The sequence below is a fragment of the Podarcis raffonei genome, chromosome 10 (assembly GCF_027172205.1).
Source record: "Podarcis raffonei isolate rPodRaf1 chromosome 10, rPodRaf1.pri, whole genome shotgun sequence".
NCBI classification, from domain to species: Eukaryota; Metazoa; Chordata; class Lepidosauria; order Squamata; family Lacertidae; genus Podarcis; species Podarcis raffonei.
Window position 1 is genome coordinate 40,626,525 of NC_070611.1, and position 21,050 is coordinate 40,647,574.

General features: G+C 39.7%; 1 protein-coding gene across 3 annotated transcripts in view; it reads right to left on the reverse strand.

The window, feature by feature from the left end:
* The window catches only part of EEA1 (early endosome antigen 1), a 47,354-nt gene that overhangs the window by 25,875 nt on the left and 429 nt on the right, over positions 1-21,050 (reverse strand). The window contains exons 2-12 of one of the 3 annotated variants that reach the window (XM_053406376.1): positions 15,734-15,826; positions 15,294-15,416; positions 10,679-10,806; positions 9,763-9,817; positions 9,583-9,648; positions 8,283-8,322; positions 7,357-7,470; positions 7,147-7,268; positions 6,198-6,353; positions 2,808-2,924; positions 1,667-2,005 (exon numbers count right to left, since the gene is read on the reverse strand). In XM_053406376.1, coding sequence (XP_053262351.1) covers positions 1,667-2,005; positions 2,808-2,924; positions 6,198-6,353; positions 7,147-7,268; positions 7,357-7,470; positions 8,283-8,322; positions 9,583-9,648; positions 9,763-9,817; positions 10,679-10,806; positions 15,294-15,416; positions 15,734-15,826 — 1,353 coding nt within the window. The remainder of the gene's footprint in view (positions 1-1,666; positions 2,006-2,807; positions 2,925-6,197; positions 6,354-7,146; positions 7,269-7,356; positions 7,471-8,282; positions 8,323-9,582; positions 9,649-9,762; positions 9,818-10,678; positions 10,807-15,293; positions 15,417-15,733; positions 15,827-21,050) is intronic. The other 2 variants (XM_053406377.1, XM_053406378.1) reach the window with 2 other exon arrangements.

Consider the following 21,050-nt stretch of genomic DNA (forward strand, 5'->3'; position numbering starts at 1 on the left):
ATTTATTATTCAGTCCAGTATTTCTCCTACAGAAAATCATCTTATTCAAATCATATTAATTTACAGCACACTCTAGGATGATGAAATGAATTTCCAGCTGAACTCATCAGTTAAAGATGCTGTTGCTTTTACTCTTGGTTGCTACAGAGACAACTGCAAGTTCTCCAATCTAAATTCCAAACAGGATGTCAGAATCTTCAGTTCTGGCACATCACCAAAGAACATTATCAACCAATAGACTTCAATCATGCCACAAGAGGTATGTTGCACTAAAAACAGGCACAGCATGAGCCCAAGTCTACTACAGGCAATTGGTTAGAAAACCAAAACAGATTCTTATCGAAAACGGCAAACAAGCTTTTCTCCCTGGTGGGTTAGGGATTGTTTTTTCCTCCCTAAGAAGAACTCGCACACCACCAAAAAGGTACAGATTTGTATAAAATGTCTATATGCTACTTTATATTTATAGATGCAAATTTGGAACCAGCTACTCTACACAGAAATGCAATAGACCTGGTTTGGGCATGGAAACTGCCTTGGTTGCAGGGAGACTCTGATCCCATTAATTCTCCTTGATCTCTCAGCAACCTTTGATATCCATGACCATGGTATCATCCTGGAGTGGCACTGCTTTGTGCTATTTCCAGTCCTATCTGAGAGCCAGAGAGCAGTGACGGGGGATTGGCCCCATAGAGCCTTCAATGTGGGCTTCCACAAGAGTTTGTTTTATCCCCCATGCTGTTCAACATCTGTATGAAACTACTAATTGGAATCATCCGGACATTATGAGAGCATTGTCATCAATATACTGATGACACACAGCTCTACTTCTTCTCACATCTGCAAATACAGTATTACCTCGGGTTACATACGCTTCAGGTTACAGACTCCGCTAACCCAGAAATAGTACCTAGGGTTAAGAACTTTGCTTCAGGATGAGAACAGAAATCGTGCTCCAGAGGCATGGCAGCAGCGGGAGGCCCCATTAGCTAAAGTGGTGCTTCAGGTTAAGAACAGTTTTAGGTTAAGAACGGACCTCCAGAACGAATTAAGTACGTAACCAGAGGTACCACTGTATGGCAGTGAATATGCGGATCGGAGTCTACTGAGGAAATGTAGGGTCCTTACAGAGTGAGGCATTTTGTCTGAAGTGACCCAAACCGTTCACTACACTTAAAAATTAACTTCTGTTAAACTTTGAACAGTATTTGCCTTGGCAAAGCAGCAGTAGTGCAGGCCATCTTCAAGACTACCTAGCCCGGACATTCTGACATGGGCAAAATGCGGTGCAGGAGTGTTGCTGACCATTCTGCTGCAATGGCAAAGCAGAAGTGGTGCTCCTGGAGTCCTAAACAGAAACGGGTGAGTAGGCGAGTGGCCAGGTGAGAACATTCAAGTCTTGCTCCCTCCCCTCTTCCCATAGCACTGTCTAAGGCAAAAGTCTCCGTACGGCTAACAGGCAGGCTTGCCCTACTCTTACACCACAGAACAAGCAGCCCCCACAGCTTGCTTCCACCGCCACCACTATAAGCCCCACTTTCCTCCAATGTGGGTTACCTCAGCTGTGAATTTATGCTTTATTTTGTAATCCACATATGAAAATGAATACCGGTAAATTGAAAAATAAATATAAAAATTTCTTCTGTGTGAAAAACATTCATCTTACCTGATTTAGTTCATTTTGAAGTTGTAGGCCATGCTGTTCTTTTTCCTCCCTTTGTTGTTGTAGCTGTTTGAACTCGGCCTTGAGGTGTTGGTACTTGGTCTCAGCTTCTGACAATTCTTCTTTAAGTTTTTGACTTGCTTCTCTCCTTTCACCCAATTCTTTCTGTAACCTCTGTAATGAGTCCTCAGATGCAGACAGCCTTGCCTGAAGTTGTTGACAGTCCAAGTCCTTTTGATTAAGGGTTGCTTGCAGATTTTTTTTGCCAAGTAATTCTTCATTTAGACTTTCTTCTAATTGAGTATAACCCAATTCTCTTTTTTTCAACTTTTCTGCCAGACTCTACAGTATTAGATTAATTTAAAATTAAAGTATAGGTTACTCCATTATGCTGAGAAGTTATTCTCAACTAAAATTCTTAAGCATTGACTGGTATCACGGTGCCGTTCTTTTACGAGGAGATAAAAAAAACCAAGTATGTAACAAGTAAGAGGGCCAACTAATTCAGTCTAAAACACATGCATGGTATGCTCTGCTCAGTGAATGATATCTATGCTACAGGTACTGTTTGTGCTTGTTTCCACACAAGTGCCTTGGAAGTCTCAAAGCTGAGTAATACTCACGTGAAGCTGCTGCTGCAAAAAGGGCCACATCACAGATGAACATTTTACACGGTTGTAAAATACGCGGCCCAAGAAAGGTCTGCCACAAATTATAGCAGCTGCACACACAGCTCCCACATGAGCAAACGGTTTTTCACTATCTCTATACCTGTCTGTAAACATCACAGCAATGCCATGTATTTCCAAATCTTGGGAGTATGGGAAAGCTGGCATGGATATGAACTCATAATTTCTATCTTTTCTCTCTCCCCAAAATCAAATGCATTCCCCTTTAAATACCAAGGGACAGTATCATGGTCTCTGTTTTCTTGTTGTGTTCTTTTAATAACAGAAAGAAAGAAAAAAGTCAAGGGGCACCTGTACCACTAAATTATTTTACTTCTGCCAGCTTCATCAACTGAGTTCTACACCTCTGAAATTCCAAGGATGCAACGTTGAGAATTTTAGCTGACGACTTGAAAATGCTAGGTTTGGTGTTAATTGACATTCTCAAATAAAGTTAATAGCTCTAGGATTCTTACCTGGTTTTTCTGTGTTAATTCATTAACGGAAGTTTGAAGCTTCTGAAGGTCCCGTACATATACTGCAACCTCCTGTGGTCCTTTGGCAAGTTCAGCTCTTAACTGATTTATAGTAGTCTTAAAAAGAAAAAGAAAAAGGTAGAAGAACAATTCACATATTTGGTTCAGTGTGTGTGTGTTCCATGAGGGTATTCTAACGAAACTGAGTTTTTATTCGTTCAGATCACCACCAAGAAACTGAGCATATTTAATTATATCTAGAATCTCTGGAAGAGGATGCTTTGCTCCTGTAGCACTTCTTTCAATTTCTTCAGGATAAGAAGGAAACTTTGTTTCCCATTTTATTGTAGTAACCAGAAACAACTTTTCAGAAAGGAGATGGCAGTGGGCAATTTTTTTTCACAGTTATCTGATATAGATGGATACAGGGCAATGTGATGGTATAAAGCTCAAACGGTTTTACTGATTACTAAATCAGTGTTTAACTTTTACATATGAAATGCAGGTCCCTTACTCTTTTACCACAATAAGTTATTGTTTTACAAAATGAAAGTTAAAAATATTTAGTGTCCGGGGGGGCGGGGGGGAAGCATGTTTACTATCAACACGAGAAAGAGAATTTGGTGACAGAGCTCAGATCCTTGAAAGGTGTGTGTGCATGTATGAACCTATTTTGCATGTGTGTGCACTCAAATGTACTATGGCTACAAAACAGCTACCAGGATGTAGCTCGCGATGAAACTACTGGCTTTCCATAACATAAAAGTATAAGCATTCGCTACAGACAGGGTTACTTCTGGACAACTGGTCCCTTTCCATTGTCCTTTTTTGTGGTTTTACGAAGCAAGTACATCTACTTGTGATAGATGGAATTGGTTTGTCTACATTTTAACACAAGCTTTGCGAGTGGTCAGGTACCCCACCTTGTCTTTGGACAAGCAGTAGCGATTGTAGAGTGCTTCCTAGCTACTACGCTTTTTGTATAAGCTCTAGCCCTTTTATTTCTATAACTTAACACCCCATTCTTCAACCCAATGAGGTTCCCAATAAATTCATATAAAGCTACACTTCTTGGCCATGAGGGACCTTGCCACGCTAATCCAAGCTGTCATAATGTATAGGATTAGCTGCTATAATGTGACTTACTATGCCGTTTTTGTATTTTCCAGCTGTGTGTTTTATGCTCCACTCGTAGGCTGAACTCAGCAGGATACGGCAGCTGTACTGCTGTTCTGCTCTCCCCCTTCAGACATAATTAGGAGTACAGGACTCTTGTTCCACTGATGTTATATCAAATGAGGTTCTATGTCAAATTTCCAAGTCACTTTTTAAAACTTAGAGGACATGTTTATTTTATTTAAGTATTTAAGTAAAAAAGGAGAGTTAATCAGGGGTGGCTCTGAGGTACCGAAGGGGGGAAACCATGCCACGTCCCCCAACACTTCCACAGATGTGACATAATAACCACAGCCTTTAGTTTTTCTTCCTCTGTAATCACACTCTGTGGCATTGTTCATCTACTTACCCGAATATTTTGCTGAATTGTTAAATTATTTGCAAAAGGTTTGCTGAAATGTCTTTGATTTGCACACAGATACACAGTAAGTTCCCACCTGATGCAATAAGATATTGAAATGATCTTTAGAACTGAACTCAATGTGATAGGCTGGGATTTTTGTTTTTGTTTTTTTTAAAAGTATTACCTCAAGTTCCAAGACCTCCATGAGAAAGCAGCAAAAAAAATTAAAACAGATGGGTGAATGGTGAAAGAAAGCAATGATAAATGCTAGTACCACGTTAAACACAGATTTCATGAATTTCATGGATGTACTTTTAGCAAGGCTAGGCTGCAATTCTGGGGTTAAATACTACTGAATTCAATGGGGTTTACTTCTGAGCGGAAACACAGAGAGCTGCACTATCAGGCTGCAACACCTATGCACACTTACCACTGGACATATTAGGACATACTTCCAAGTAAGCATATATAAGATTAAGTTGCAAGTATTTAGATAACTCTTTGTGGGCAGCACCTTTTTAATTCAGGGACCCAGTCCCACTACAGTTTACATTCTTCGAGTAAAGAGTATTTGTTTTGCTTTTTCATACTGGTTTATGCCCATTATATATCAACGGCAGTCCTCTTTAGGTAAGGAACCTGTTACCCTCCAGATACTGTTGGCAGCCTGACCAATGCTAAGAGACAATGAGAGTTTGAGTCCAACAACATCTGACAAGCCACACGTTTCCAACCCATACTCACTATCAGTGGTTCCCAACTGGTGGTCTGCTGACCCCAGGGGGTCTGTGGCACCATTCACATAACTAAAACTACCATAGGTAAAGGTAAAGGGACCCCTGACCATTAGGTCCAGTCGTGGCTGATTCTGGGGTTGCGGTGCTCATCTCGCTTTATTGGCCGAGGGAGCTGGTGTACAGCTTCTGGGTCATGTGGCCAGCATGACTAAGCTGCTTCTGGTGAACCAGAGCAGCGCATGGAAACGCCGTTTACCTTCCTGCTGGAGCGGTACCTATTTATCTACTTGCACTTTGACATGCTTTCGAACTGCTAGGTTGGCAGGAGCAGGGACCGTGCAACGGGAGCTCACCCCGTTGCTGGGATTCGAACTGCTGGCCTTCTGATCGGCAAGTCCTAGGCTCTATGGTTTAACCCACAGCGCCACCTGTGTCCCTTAAAACTACCATAAGAGATATTAAAATTTTCAAAAGTACGGGGTGCATGGCTTAGCTTCTGAAAAACAGGGAGGGCACAATACTTCGCTAATTGGGAACCACTGCCCTATATAATCAAGTTATAAAGCATTTTTAGTATCTAGAATTCAAGAGGAAGATGAGCACAGATGACTAAAAAGAACATGTCACAAACACTGAATAAACAATATGATAAATGCAAAACTAACAATCTAGACAGACAACTTGTTTATAGATTTTCATATAGTTGACCATCACAATCTTAAGCGCTTTTTTTGGTTAAAAAATGAGGTGCCAGTACTCATATATTGATTAAAGTGCCATGGGTGCCAGCAGAAAATGGCTCCAAGGGGGGGGGGAGGAGAGAGAGAGAGAGAGAGAGAGAGAGAGAGAGAGAGAGATGCCAGTACTCTGTACCAGTGGGTACTGTCACAAAAAAGCCCTGCCTAGAGATATCACCATATAATAATGAGAATAAAAATGATATTGTGAAATGGGAATTGACTTGGAAGTAGCAGTGCACACAGGCTTCCAAAGATGATATGAATTGATAATGATAACAGATTCTAGTAAAGTTTTTAAAAAATATATATATTACAGTAAAGAAAGAACTCAAGAAAGAGTCCTAGATTAATATTTATTTTTACATGAGAAATATTTTTTTGCTAGATACTCTACCTCTGATGTTGAACATTCTGCTCGCAAATGATTACACTCATCTTTCAGTTTCTCAGATTCTTTCTCACGCTCCAAAGTCATCTTGTCCATCAGCATTTGAACTTGAACTAATTCCTTCTTTAAAACAGCAACATCTTCCACCCCGGGCCTCTGAAGCTTTAGAAAAATGAAAGAATGGCAAATACATCTTATGGAAATCAGACAGGCAGCATATTTTCAATATGGTTTGCCAGAAATTTTCTGACTTGACACCTGCGATCGGGGATATTAACAGCACACAAAAAATATTCTAGACTGCACTGGCCAGATTTAGATCTGCTAAAAACCAACATGGTCACTGCATCATGTGCAATATTTCTGTATTTGAACAGTTCTAGAACAGCAAATCCAGCTTTCATTTCTTAGGTCCAGAAAGTTGGTTTTAACTTCATGGGATGTCTTGACACTCAACTCCTGTTGCTACAGTACAGTGTAACTACATCTACTGGAACTGCTCAGAGAAATTCAAAGTCATATGAAGGTTAAAACTTGCAACAGCTGTGGGTAATAACTTGTATCTAGTTACTTTTTGTACTCAGGAATAGTTTCCTGGGTAGAAAATGCACTGTGCGGTTGATTAATTGTGCATACGTACTTAATTTGAATGTGGCAACAGAATGTTAAAAAAAAAAGCCATGATAAATTTAGTAAACAGGGGGAAAAATAAGTACAAAATTCTTACTTCCCAACAACAATTTCTCTTTCCCTCTTTCATTAGTTTTTTTTAGTTTAGGGCAAGACAACAGATTCTTACATCAGGGCCTTGTTTTGTAACATTAAAAAATCACTGTCAAAGATGAACAATAACAGCTTGTTTAAAAAATGCAGTTAAAATGATCAATAGCTGGAACCGTCCCCTTCCAATTTGGACAAAGCACAAGTAAAACATGATCACATGATAATAAGTTACCAGCTCTGTTTTCAAATCTTCGCATACACCTCTCTCTTTTTGTAGCTCTTGTGTCAAACTGGCCACTTTCTGTTCTGCAGCTTGTCGAAGGCTTGTTTCTTCATCATATTTGGCTTTAAGATCTCGTTAAGAGAAAGGTCACAAAAAAGGTCATTCATTTAATTTAAACTGAAACAAGCATCGTGTTGCATAACAATTATGGACACTTACCCACAATTTCAGTGGCCAACTGTGCTGCTTTCTGTTCAAATAAGTCTTTCATCTGCTTAATATTAAAGTTTTCTACATGACTCTCTTCTAGCTGCTGTTCTAATGATTCTAATTCTAAAAAGAAAGCATGTTTATTGAATATCTCAGAAGTGGAGTAATGTTTTACAGACCCCTATACTGATAAAAATAACATTTTTTCACATTAAATAGAATCTTGTCGTGTGAATAAAAAATGATGCTTAACATAATCAAATCCTAAAAAATAAGTACATTTTTTTTGGAACTCCAGTTATATTGCAAAACAACTATGCAGACATGCTGCATTTTCATACAAAGTACAGGCATGTTTCACATTTACTCACAGCAATCTTGAGCACTATTATTTAAATTTATTTTCCCACATTACTCACTTAGATTATAAGGATTTCCTGCTTATTTTAACATAAATACTAAAGTGGAGGACTACAAGTAATTTCCAGAGCAAATGGATCATCAAATTAATCAAATTAACCATGTGTTAATTGTGGTTTCCCAATTATTTAACCTGGTAGCAATTGTGGTTTATTAAATCATTAACTATAATAAGCTGCAGCAAAAAGAAATTGTTCTAAAAGGGAACAGGAACATGTACACTTTTACAAGAAAATTAATCTCCTTTCCTCTAATTAAAACACAGAACCAGCATGACTTTCTAGAGGTACAGAAATGGCTCCAGACAAAAGCAGAGAACAAAATTTTAGAATATTTGTCAGCTGCACTTCAAACTGAAATATTTGCACTACAGTTGGTTGAGTCGCTTTCTTGAAGCAGACATTATGCGGGGTGGGGGGGAATGCTTCAAGAGATATGTGAATCATGCAATAACATTTTCTTGACAATTACATTTCTTTAACCACCACAAAACTGTGTTTAAAAAAGTATGCTACCTGTAGATGCAGCAGTTTCCAGTCCATCAGGTTTAGACTCCTTTAAAAGAAAAGAAGAAAATTTTCAGAGGTATTTAAAAATATTGCCATTTAGTTCCACACACACTTAAGTTGCAAAAGTTAAGAACTGATTAAATTCAGCACATTTTATTGATCAAATTCAACAGTTACCTCTAGAAAAAAGAATGCCAAGTTGTTGTGACTAAGAATAATCCTGCACTTGAGTAAGTTACTAAGACAAATTATTTAGTACATACAAGTACTTCTATGAGTCCACACACTACACTAAGGGAACAATAAATAATGCTATGCTTTTATGTTATCTCCATTCACTTTGACAGGACTCCACTGAAATGAATAAAGATTGTAAAGTAGTTGCATTTGTTGGGTTACTATGCATTCATTCTGCTAGGATCAAAGGACAGAGCTGCAGGATGAAGCCCCCACGGTCTTATCCCACCTGGAACTCAAACTGCCAGAGAGAGGCAAAGCGACCAGAGAAATGAAGACAGATGCAGATAGGATCAGTAGGTGATATCAAATACTCATACTCAAGAGTAGGCTGATTGAAATCAATAAACGTAAGTAACTAAGTCCACTGATTTCTATGGTCCTAATGCCAAGTATGACATAGCTGGATATCACCCAGTAAAAATAGAGGGGGCGGGTTTCTCTTTAATAGGATTTTGATCAGTACATGTATATCTGGTTTTCACAGGTTTTAAGACTGCATTAAAAAAAAAGAGCACACTTCAAGCAATTCTTCCTTAACTGGCACTGCATTAAAGAGGGGTAGAAGGAGAAGATCAGCAGAGGAAAGGCAATAGAGAAGAAAAGGGTGGTAGGAGGAAAAGGAAGCTATGGGGAGGAAAGAGAACAAGATTGGAGGGAAAGGGACAGAAGACTTAAGGGGGGGGAATAGGTCCAGAATATGAATATGAAAGCTTTGTAGCTGGTCATACTGTTGACACTACTACTGTGTAGTTCAGTGGTGCGGAACCAGTGAACTTACAGATGCTGCTGGACTTTTAACTCCCCATCAGAGGCATTTAAGTTCAACAGTGTCTGGAATGCCACAGGTTCCCCACTATTGGTATAGGTTAAATAAATCTATTAAATAAATCTATTAAATGATACACACACACACACATGCAATATTCTTAAACTACTTCAGTAAATGAGTTATGGAACTAACTGAATCAGGCCACGTGCCTTACAAAAAAGGTTTTAATCTTCCATTTCAAGGATGATAACAAACTGCTTGTGGTAAACCTGCTTCAAGTATTTTTAAAGCAATTACTTGCTGCCTCTGCCCTTGAACTTTCTCTAATTCTTTCTTCAGCTCTTCAGAGTACCATCGCTCCTCCTGAGGAAAAGGAAAGTTAAAAGCATTTTATGAGCTTATAGGTTTGGCAATCTTCTAATGCACTTTTTAATTTTAAACAAAGAACTGCATTCACAAGTAATGCACACTTCCAACCTTAAGTGAAGCTTGCAAGTCTTGAACTTCTTGCCGTAGTAGTGTTACATCATCTCTGAAAACATCCCATGTTAAAGGGGAGACAAATAATGTTTGAACTTGTGTTAAAATAAATTTTTGCAGTTAAATTAAATAACATTTATTTCTCTGAGAAATATTCAAACAAACTACTTTCAGTTAGTCTTCTGAATTCCAGATACAAGTTAAGCATATATCCATTAGCTCCCCCTCATATTAACCATCATATTTAGAAATGCTACACTTATTAACATAAGTACCTTAAGATGCAGTCCAAACTTAAACATTGGCTTTAGATGGACTTACTTCCTAGTTAAATAAACTTAGCACTGCAATCCAGTTCTGAAATGCATATGCAGTCATTTCTCTACATGAAGCATTAGGAAAACCCCTTTTAAGAAAAAAAATGTATTTTAAGAAAAAACATCTTTTAAGAAAAAAAAAGGGGGAACCAGAACAGTCAATAATTACTACAACAATGATATAATATTAGAGAGAGAAAAGCATCTTTGCGACTGCAGCAACTTATTTTATTTATGTGTTACTTTCCAGAAAAGTCTTGAAGCAACAACAATAAACATAATAAAAATAAATCAATATTAAAAATTGTACGCTAAAAGTTCATTCACAGAAAAATCGTAAGAAGTGATGAACAATTCAAAGGCCTAGCAAGTTTTTACAAACGGTACACAAGAAAATCTCATTGTACCTTGTCTGCTACAATGAATAGCATGCAAGCTGTTGAAGATTCTAACACTGGTAGCCTTCATCCTTTCATTTAACTGAACCATTTACCTACTGCAGATTAACATGCTTCAATATATTATTCAATGCTCAGATTACTACATGCTTAATATGCCGTTATAATAAGTTATTACTGCTTAGTGTTGCTTAGTACCTGTTTGGAGACATGTTAGTTTCTCTTCCTTGGCTTGTATCAATACCAGATTCATGAACTGCTTCATAGTGCTTAAAAAGTTCTTCAGCTGATCCATGAGACTTCATACAAAGAGGACAAATAAATCCCTGTAACATAAGGGGGAGAATTAATAGTATTCCCTTGCTTTTTATATTACTTTTAATTCATCGTTCTATCTAAATATAGAATATTCTGTAACGAAACAAGAAAACTGCATTTCAACAATACAGTTTTCAAACCACTCATAAATATGAGTCAAACAAAAACTATAAATTGAGATGGATGTGCCTGCAATAGTTGCAGTAGTAAACAATAATTGTAATTTTGAATATGATAAGCAAATAATTGCTAATTCAATGCCAGACATGCAATACATATCCACTTTGACTTTTGGAACACTTTTAACTTACATTTTAAACCTATATCACTTCTGTCATTGGGTTTGTCTACACTTCATCTTAACATATGTATGATACTGATCCATAGGATCTTTCTGCAGAATTCAGATTCCAGACTCCAATTCAGTCACTGTGCCAAAACACAGCTAAGGAAGCTTACCTCTAGGCCACATTTGTATGTAATGCTGAACTATGTGAGTGAAGTAAAATGAGCCCAAACAAAAAGTCAAGCTCACAGACTCTGCCTTCCCCTTCCCTTCCACATTGCCAGGAGGAACACCTCTGGAACATTTAAGTTTCCATTTTATAGACGCTTAGCTTAGCCTTACATATTAAGCAGAGACAGTAATTTAAACTGCTTAGCTAAATAATACAGCTTCATAACTCCTGGATTGAAGCAGAGGCGGATTTAGGGAAGCACAACGGGTTCGGTCACACTGGGAGCGAGGCCTAGGAGTCGCCACATGGGGTGCAGCAACTATTTTGCAGAATAGAAGGCGAGATGTGCGGGGTGCCAAATTTTGGAGTTGCACAGGTCACTGCTAAAGTATGAGACCCAAAGATCCACAAATGACTGTTTTAAACCATGACCTCTAATGCATACATGAGGAAGATGAACATGTTTATTTTAAATCACGATTATGGTTCATACATAATGCTATGCCAGCAATCTGCAGAAACTAAATGCTGCAAAAGTTCTTCTCCTGGCAGCACAGATGGAAGAGATGGAAGAGGGACCACTGGGCAAAGTATAAGGCAGCTCCCTATTGGCAACTGCCACACATGACTCTATTTGCAAGCTTCATGCTTTTTCCCCCACGTGAAGAGAAAACACTTCTAAACAGGAAACACAATGTTGGGAACTTATGAAATAGGCCAATGAGCACAGACTGCTGGCTCAATCTTTGAAACATGCCAATGAGTGGATTTCCCATTCTCCTTGATGAAATGTTCCCTCTGAATACTGGGGTTTCTAATTCACATGTAGAGCATTACAATGCTACAGAAGTGAGCAAGAAGCACCTACACTGAATCCTGCAAGCACACCATAACTGCTAGATTGAATAGATCATATCAGCACAACCCAACAAGCTAAGTCTACTGTAAATACACATTTGGTATAAAATGTCATTGGACTAATAATGAGGAGTGAGCTCAGCAATTCCTTTTGACCTATTAAATTCTTATTACTACCTGCACCACCGCTAACTGCCAACCTCCTTTATGCTGGACATTAAGAATAGGTAGGTAGCATCCTTCCTATCACTTCCACTTTAAAACAAATTGTATATTCACTGTAGAGCTTACCTTACTCTTTATAATTGTATTATATGTAATTTTAAAAATTGTTTTTATATATGCAATGTTTATGTAATATATTGTAAATGTATCATAAATAACTTCAAGATGCCTCCAAGAAAACAATTCACAAAGGAAATAAATAATAGTTGTTGGGTGCGAATTATTATAACATTGTTGAAAACAGACATGTTGAAAACATGTTTTTAAAAGTATTTACCAACCCTATCAGAAAAAAAAAATTGCATCATGATCAAAAAGCTGTTAAAGACACTTGTATACATGGCATTCTTCATCACTAAGAGCTGCTTCTAACAGTACATTTTCCTTATATGCAAGTAGAATCAGGAAGTATGGGTACCTAAAATGCAGATACAGCATTCAAATGTAAGCGTCCTCCATTTTATTTGCAAACCGATCACTCAACGTTCAACCAGGCAACCATTAGCAACTAAAATGCACAACTAAGGCTGCCGTGTTTTATACACTTAGGGCTGGATCAAACGCTCCAGCTCTCTCACGCAAAAGACCAAGATTTAAAATATTAGTAAACACATTTAACATTAAAACAATGCACTGTAATCTACTTAAACTATAGGAAGACTATAAATTTAAAAGTTTGTACACATTTTAATGCTGTCAACTAGCAATTTTATTCATGTGCTAAAATTCAAGAGATCACGTCGTAGTTGCTATGGTGATCCCACAAATGATAGGCAACGATTATGTTGTTATCTAGGGCAGAGTTAACTAAACTTTTATATTAAATATTTTTTGCAAACAATATTTAATATTTAAAGACACTATATTTAGTTAGGATTTACATGGCAACATTTGGTCAAAAAGAGATGGCAACAAAAAGAAATCTCACTTGGGAGGTAATAATGGCACTTCCAAGAAGCGGTCAAACTTAGCAGAAGGAGAATGAGCACAAACTAAAACATGTTTTCATAAAGGGCTATCGGCTCATACCACACAGGCTTGGTTTAGAGCACAATCCTACGAATGTCCACCCATAACAAATTCCAAATGTGTCCAATAAAGCCTACTCCCTATTAAGTGTGTTTAGGATTGCAACCTTAGACATTGATAGGATGAATCCATCGGCCCCAAACAAAGCAAAAGCATGGTACAGTATTTTTAATGCTTTCTTCCAAACATTTCAGCAAAGGCATGCCTGAAAAAGGGGGGAGCTAAAATGGACTTACATGTAAGATTTAGCACTTTGATCAAGCCACTCACATTTACTGTTGTTGGCATCCGTCTGTCTCGAGAGACAATGGAGTGAAACTCCAGGGGTGAAGTCAAACTGCTGCGTTAGCAGCACCAAAGTGACCTACCCGGAGTGCAAGTCTGGGCAGTGTGTATGGAGGTCCTGGGCTGCCCAGACAACAAGACCCGCCCACCCAGCTTCACTGATGTGGTCCAAAGGAAAGCAGAGCAATACATTTGGCACCAGCTGGATGTACAAGGACTCCTAGGATTTGTGTTGGGTTTACTCCTTAGCCTTTTCTTCTCCTGAAGATATTCTGCAAGGCAGCAAAGGTTTAGGATCAGAGTTCTCCTTCTCCTAGATGGACTACCTTCCCAGGTTAACAAGTCCCATCTGCTCCTCACTTTCTTCTACAACACCTGAAGACCGCCTTCTTGACCATTGGCCCCACTATTAGTCTTGTCTGTTCAATCCACCAAAGCCTGTCTTTTCATGCAAGGGAAGTCCTTAATGAGAGTTTAAGACCCATCAGCTACCCTCACCTGGTTTAGCTGGCCAGTCAAAGCCTTTTCCCAAAGTGTGGCAGCTGTCACATGCTGACAGCTTCTAGGAGCCACAGGTGAGGACCAAAGGTGGACAAACTACACCATTTACTGTGCATCTTTAAAAAAATAATAATCTGCATACTAGTATGAATGAAGCTACAGGAGAGAAGGTAAACTTCCTCCATATCTGTCAATGCTAGTATGTAGAGTTACACTGCAACATTCTAATTGTTGATTGTACGTGAAAGCAATACCTTTTTAAAACGCACAGTGCAAAAGCTACTTGAGCTCATTCCCAGATTCTCCTGACAGTGCCTGAGTGCAATTGTTTTACTATTGATTGGTGTTTTATTAAAAAGACGAAAAAATCACCCTTTACCATAAGAGGTAACATTTTCTAAGAGAGGTTTCACTACATACACTACAAAAAAATAATTTAAAAAAATCCTGACTTTTCTTCAAGTAGCAATGCCTTCCTAGTATGCCTACGAACTCTCAATAGAAAATCCCAAGCAAAACTACAGCTGCCTATGTATGAGCCATGTTGAAGATGGTGGATTCTTCACCACTCCAGCCTTCTACAGGTTTGAAACGCTCTGGCAAAAATCTCCTTCTTGGTCCGTAGCACAGACCAAGCTACCCAATACAGCTCTATATCCAGAAACCTAGAAGCAGAATTTCTAGTGAACAAGTCTGTCAAGCCACAAACACTTCAATGGGAAAATGATTTTATATCCAGTTCTGTTAGTTCACAATGAAATATGCCGGAGAAAATTCAAGTAATGTATCAAGTTGTTCAAATAACTACATGAGGAACAAAAACATGCAAAGCTATTTTCAATATGTAAATGCCAATCTTTGATACCACAGCCATTCCACAAAAGGCAGCTGCAAATCAGAAAGAAGGAACCACAAGACACTGTCAGGACATACAATATCTGGCACTAGCCTTCTGTTATGGATATAACACCACCACCACTAAAAAACCCAACAACCACCAATACACCCTGTATATTCCTAGAGTAGGAAGTATCCAGAAAAGCTGAAAGGGCCCACACCAGAGCAACCAGAAAGGAAAAGCACTTATTTTTCCAAGCATCCCAGAACCAAGCCACTGAAGCCAAATAAACAAGACCCACAGTGGCAGTAGGCAGTTCACGAAGCTCCAATCTTCTTGTTTCTATCCCAACGTGCTCTTGGTAATGTTCGGACAGATCAGTGGCAGTAACACACATTTTCATGCACACTGGACAGATGAAGCCCTGTGAAACAGTTGCTTTTAGGCATGTATATATTTTAAAACATTGGAAGCAAACTGAATGTCAAAAAAGGCAGCACAATGCTCAGATTTTCTGTGGCAGCAGATATATACAAAATATGGGATTCACCAAATGGAGAACCAAACACAACGCAAAACAACATTTTATGCAATATTGCAAGATATTCAATGCAACTAAACACTGAACATTGAAATAAGTAGGAGTAAGCATTCCTAGGCAATTTTTCCAAAGAGGTCAGATCCAAGGTTTAGAACAAATCTAAGTTCAATCTAAGGCAATGTATTATTGTAATACAGTACCTCTGAAGAGCTCTCATTGTTGACATCCACCGCATTTCCTGGGACTGCAGATGAATCGGAGTCAGAACTCTGAGATCCAACTCTGCCCGGAGTCTGAAAACAAAAAGGCAGATGTAATATATTTCCTTACTGTATTGCAAGAAATAAATAGATATTAAATCAGTCATACTTTATAAAATCTTTTGCAACAGATGCACATGTGAATTGTTTAAATTCTCTGTTCTAAAGTAACAGGAAATTACACTAGTGCCTCCAACTATATTCAAATGTACAAACTGAGCAGGAGTGTTAGAGCTATAGCAACGAGCATACAGGTTGGGACTATCACAAAATAAGAACCTTTATCTTATTAGTAGAATGTGTAATAAAAACTATCAATCGTCCAATAATTCTCTAGGTTCCATGGATGTTTAAAGACACATGTATGTTGCCTTGGCTTCATGCATTTCCCATAAGCGACTCAGTGAAGTACTGTAGCACAAGCTTTGTTTTTAAAGCATAGATCTCGCCTTACTTATTTATTTTTTAACACAGGCATTTTGTGCATATGCTAGACATTGAACATGTTCAGTGGCATTTTTTAAAAAAACTTTTGCGGAACAGCTGAACATTTTTAAGGCCTAGTGAATGCATGGATCTTCCACCTGTCCTTCTCTAGACTGAAGCTACCATGGCAGTTAATTTTTTTCAAATATGGTAGCCATTCTACATTTTAACAGACACAGTAGTGCCATATTTTAAAGAAAATCTAATTGACAATAATGTACACAGTACTTATTTGATCTTTTTAAAGAAATCACATATAGAAAACTTTTCACTTGTAAATGAAGGAATAGTAATCTTCATCACCATCATCATCAACAACAACAAGAGGGCAACTGGGCCATCTCAGAGTTGGGACAATTAACCTTTTTGGCCCAAGGACGACGTTCAAAATTCAGCATGTGCACAACAGTGGTCATAGCCAAAGTGGTTGCGCCTTTGCAGATATACATGGGGCCTTCTACCTACTCTTTGGAACTCCCTCCCATTATATATCAGACATGTGCCCTCTTTATTTTATTTCAGTGCCTACTAAAGACATTCCTCTTTCATCAAGCCTTCTATATGGAGATATTTATTCCAGTTGATAGTTGCACAGAGTTTGAATTGCTTTTATATATTGCTGTTGTTCTAATCATAATGTTTTATATATGCAACTGTTTCACAGGTTTTTATTATATTGTAAATTGTCTTATGGGAAGCAATTTTTAAATGAAATACCTAGTAATAGATAATAATAATGTGCACACTCACATATCACACAGATGTATAGTGCGCACACACAGGCACGCTTCACTCACACATACACATACACTTCTCTCACACAGACATGCAAGCAACCCTGCATATATAGGCATATATTACTCCATCCTAGCACTCTCATCCTAGCACTGCAATGAGGCTATTTCTCTATCACAGCACTGAACTAGGAGGAGAGGTTTAAAACTCTACAAAGCCCAGCACTGTGATGGAGTTTCAAATTGCATCAGTGCACATGGCTGAGATGAGAGTGCGCTGTTGGGGTGATTTCTCCCCATCTGTTTACCTTCAAAGGCACCTCTTCTTCCTCTGACTCGGCACCATTATGAAGATCTTACTGTTCAGGAAGAGGAAGAAGTACTCATTCCTGTTTCCTGAGCACCTACCAATGGCACTGTGCCAAAGGGAGAAGAGGTGCATTTGCAGATAAGAGAAGGCACACCCAGTTCAGCAAGCAGGTGGAAGACTACTTGGCAGCAGTTTGGCAGGCTTCATCCAGCCCTCCCATGCATTTACTACCTCTAGCTCAGCACATCAGAGGGTACCTTTTTTGTTCTTATTTCACTAGTTATATATAAAGTTGGTCATTACCTGGGAAATCATAAGTAGACAAGGAAACAGCTAGCTGCAAACTATAACAATCTTGTAGAAATTGCACCAAGCAATAAAGTACACACATTAGAAGAACAGGCTCTTAGTGATAAAAGATACTCTTAACACATCTTGAAGATCTCACCAAATCCACAGTAAAAACATAAGTCTTCCTTCATCAAAAACAACTAAGCTAATTACCAGCAAACTACGCAAAAATCTTCTAAGCATTCAAAGTGGGTATCAAACATCTAGGATGCAGTTTTCACCACATGATTTTAGTGTTTCATGGCACTGGCATTATAAGACTGGAGCATTCTCTTTCAATGGAGCACTCTCTTTCAGTGAGCTAAGTGACTCAACTCCATTCTGAACAGCTTACAGGTAAACCCACAGAAGAGGCAAGAATCACCTTTGGTCTTCAATGAGTCAATCCACAACTGGAAAAAACCCTCTATATTATGGTACTCTTGTTTCTATTATGTTCACTTTCAATATCTAAGTTTTTACCTACAGAAGATCCTTCCTTGTCCCTTCTCCTGCTTCCATAGCATCAGAACAGAAATCAGCCCTTCTTTTTCTTACTGGCTGGCGTGCTGAAATATTTCATATCAGGGTCAGTAACCTTTTTCAGTCCAAAACTACATTCTCTCATGGTCAATCTTCTTTATATGTTGGGTGCATACCATCAGTGCTTGGGGAAACAGATGTTACTCTTATCTTTGGATTGTAGGCTACAGTCCAGCCAAGCAAAAGCCAGAGGTTTCCATACGTACAACTCTCCAGCCAAGCAAGAGGCATTGTTACAGTTCTACGACATTTTCCAGCATGTGTGGAGAAGGATGTGGAGCAAAGTGAGGGAAGGATGTAGCCTGGGGAAAGTCCTGAGGGGCTGCATTTGGCCCCTTGAACCAATGCTCCCCCCCCCCGGTGTATATGAAAGTATGGAAGTGTCCAAGTCAGACCATTAATGAATCTAGCTCAGTACAATCCATAGATATTTTTCCAAGCCCTGCCATCACAGATCCTTTAACTGGTGAAGTCAGGGACCAAAACTGGCATAAGCATAGCATGAGCTATGGCCTCCTCACAATATCACCATGTGATAAAGGAAATAATTAGCAAGACAGATAAGAGCAAGCATTGCCATAGCCAGGATTTTTGTTGGGGGGGCAGGCTTTCGTTTGAGGGGTAGAACCTCAGATTTGTATTGATTTTGATTGATTTAGGGGGTGGCTGCTATGCCCATGACGGCAAGATAGTTTCGAATATAAGCAATGACCAAGATTAAAAAGACAGCCACAGTGTTCATGGACTAGCGAGATATTCAACATATGGTATGCGTTAACTTGGGTTTACAAGTCAACAGAAGAATAGGAAAGTCAAATAACTGTGCACTACCCAAGATTACTGTGGATATGAGCCTGAAAACTCTCACCACATAAATGTGAAGCAGAAATGCCACTATTCTGTACCTCCAATCCAATCCAAATAAGTTTATTGTACTAGCCATTGGCCACAGCAAATCTAAATAAAAAATACAAGCAAAAGGGGTGTTGCGCCACAAATAATGGTCTTCATTTAGATCTCTGCGACTCCCTTACAGTTTACTGCTATATTGCCCAGGGTCTTCTTTCTGATCTTTTTGGCAAAAAGAGCAAATTTATGAGTCACTGAAGTATCTACATTGCTAAGAAGCCATAGGACCTTCTCTGCCAGGTGAGAAATCACCTCTATTATGTACGTTATATCTGACACATGTCAGTATTCAAGCGTATATCAAAGGTGGTGATAAAGGTGATTAGCAAGAGTACAGTCGTACCTTGGTTTTCAAATAGCTTAGTTCTTGAACATTTTGGCTCCCGAACGTTGCAAACCCGGAAGTGACTGTTCCGGCTTGCAAACTATTTTTGGAAGCTGAACGTCTGGCAGGGCTTCTGCGGCTTCCGATTGGCTTCCTGCAGCCAATCAGAAGCCGTGCTTTGGAAGTTGAACAGACCAGCGGAACAGATTCCATTTTACTTCCAAGGTACGACTGTACTAGAAAGGGTGATGGTGCACTTACTCTGAAGTAATGGTCACAGTAGTAGTTCCATGTTATGTATGTGTAAGTTCATATCATGGGCCCATATGTGAATATGAGACACTTCCATCTACTCAAATAAGCAAATACATAATCACACAATGGTAGGAGCCTCTGCCTCCCAAAAGTACTTTAAGCACCATTCAGTTTGCCACTGGTTTTAAAACTCCCCCTATCATGGAAGAGAGGGGTGGTAAGCATAGGGAGGAATGTTAGGTCAGTTTTTTTTATTCTGGGATAAGAAGTCCCCATGCTTTCAGTTGAATATAATTTCAAAGACCAGGGCAGAGAGCATGGAGGATGCCATGGCTTCTGAAGGCATATTTTAGTCAGGAGCTTTTAATAGTTCCCCTAGCCCTGGGAATTACTTGACCACCATGGCAGGCTAATGTCCTATGCACTCTGTGCATTAACTGCTACTAACTACTGTACTTACAAGCACAGGACTCAGCAGTGTTTGATTTGCTAGATTTTCCCCTTTTTCATTCCTCTCCTCTCTCACAGTCCATGTCAGTGGCAAATGGCATGTGCTGCCCCAACCAGTTGTCAGCCACTGAATACACACTGCCACTATTTTCCCACCTGAGAACACAGCCAACCCCAGGGGGAAGTGTACAAGATCCAAAGACATGCATACAAACATGTGCGACTTCAAACAGAGATTTAATCTGCTGCAATATTTAATATCACGAGCCTTGGAAGAGTCAGTGAGTAATGCCTTCCACCCTCAACAGAGACACCTCCCTGTCAGAGGGAGAAACCAGCCGTGATTAACCCCGTCAAGTGCCAGGAGGCCTTCCGCACCAGGCTACTCTGCTAAGGCAACTGGAACCAGATGGGCAGGAGGAAGGCCGAAGCTGCCTGGGCCCCACATATTGGGGGCGGGGGAGACAAATGAGACTCCATTTGAGACTTCGCACTCCCCATTGCTCCCCTTCTGTAGTTCACCCCTCCTCCCCCCCCCAGTAGCCCTGAACTTCCTCGCCCCCTATCCCACCCTCGTCTCGCCCCCTACCCTCTGGCAGGGACCTAAAACCTAACAGCGCACCCCCACCTCCCCAAATCCCCCCCACGGGAACAGGCGTGGGCCCTGTGCCCCCTCCACCCCCCGCCAAGCGGCAGAATCGCCCGACGCCCCTGTTGCTCCAGGCCCGGCTCAGCCAGTTGCCTGAGCCACTTTCCCTGGCCATGAATGAGCAAGGGAAGAAGAAGGGCCTAAACGCACCAGCAGCTACGGCCTGGAGAAGAGGGAAGTGAGGGAAGCGCCGCCGCAGCGGTGGCGGCTGGCGAGCCGGCCCCAAGGGCCAGGAAGCGGGCAGCAGCCAGGTTCCCTGCTGCTGG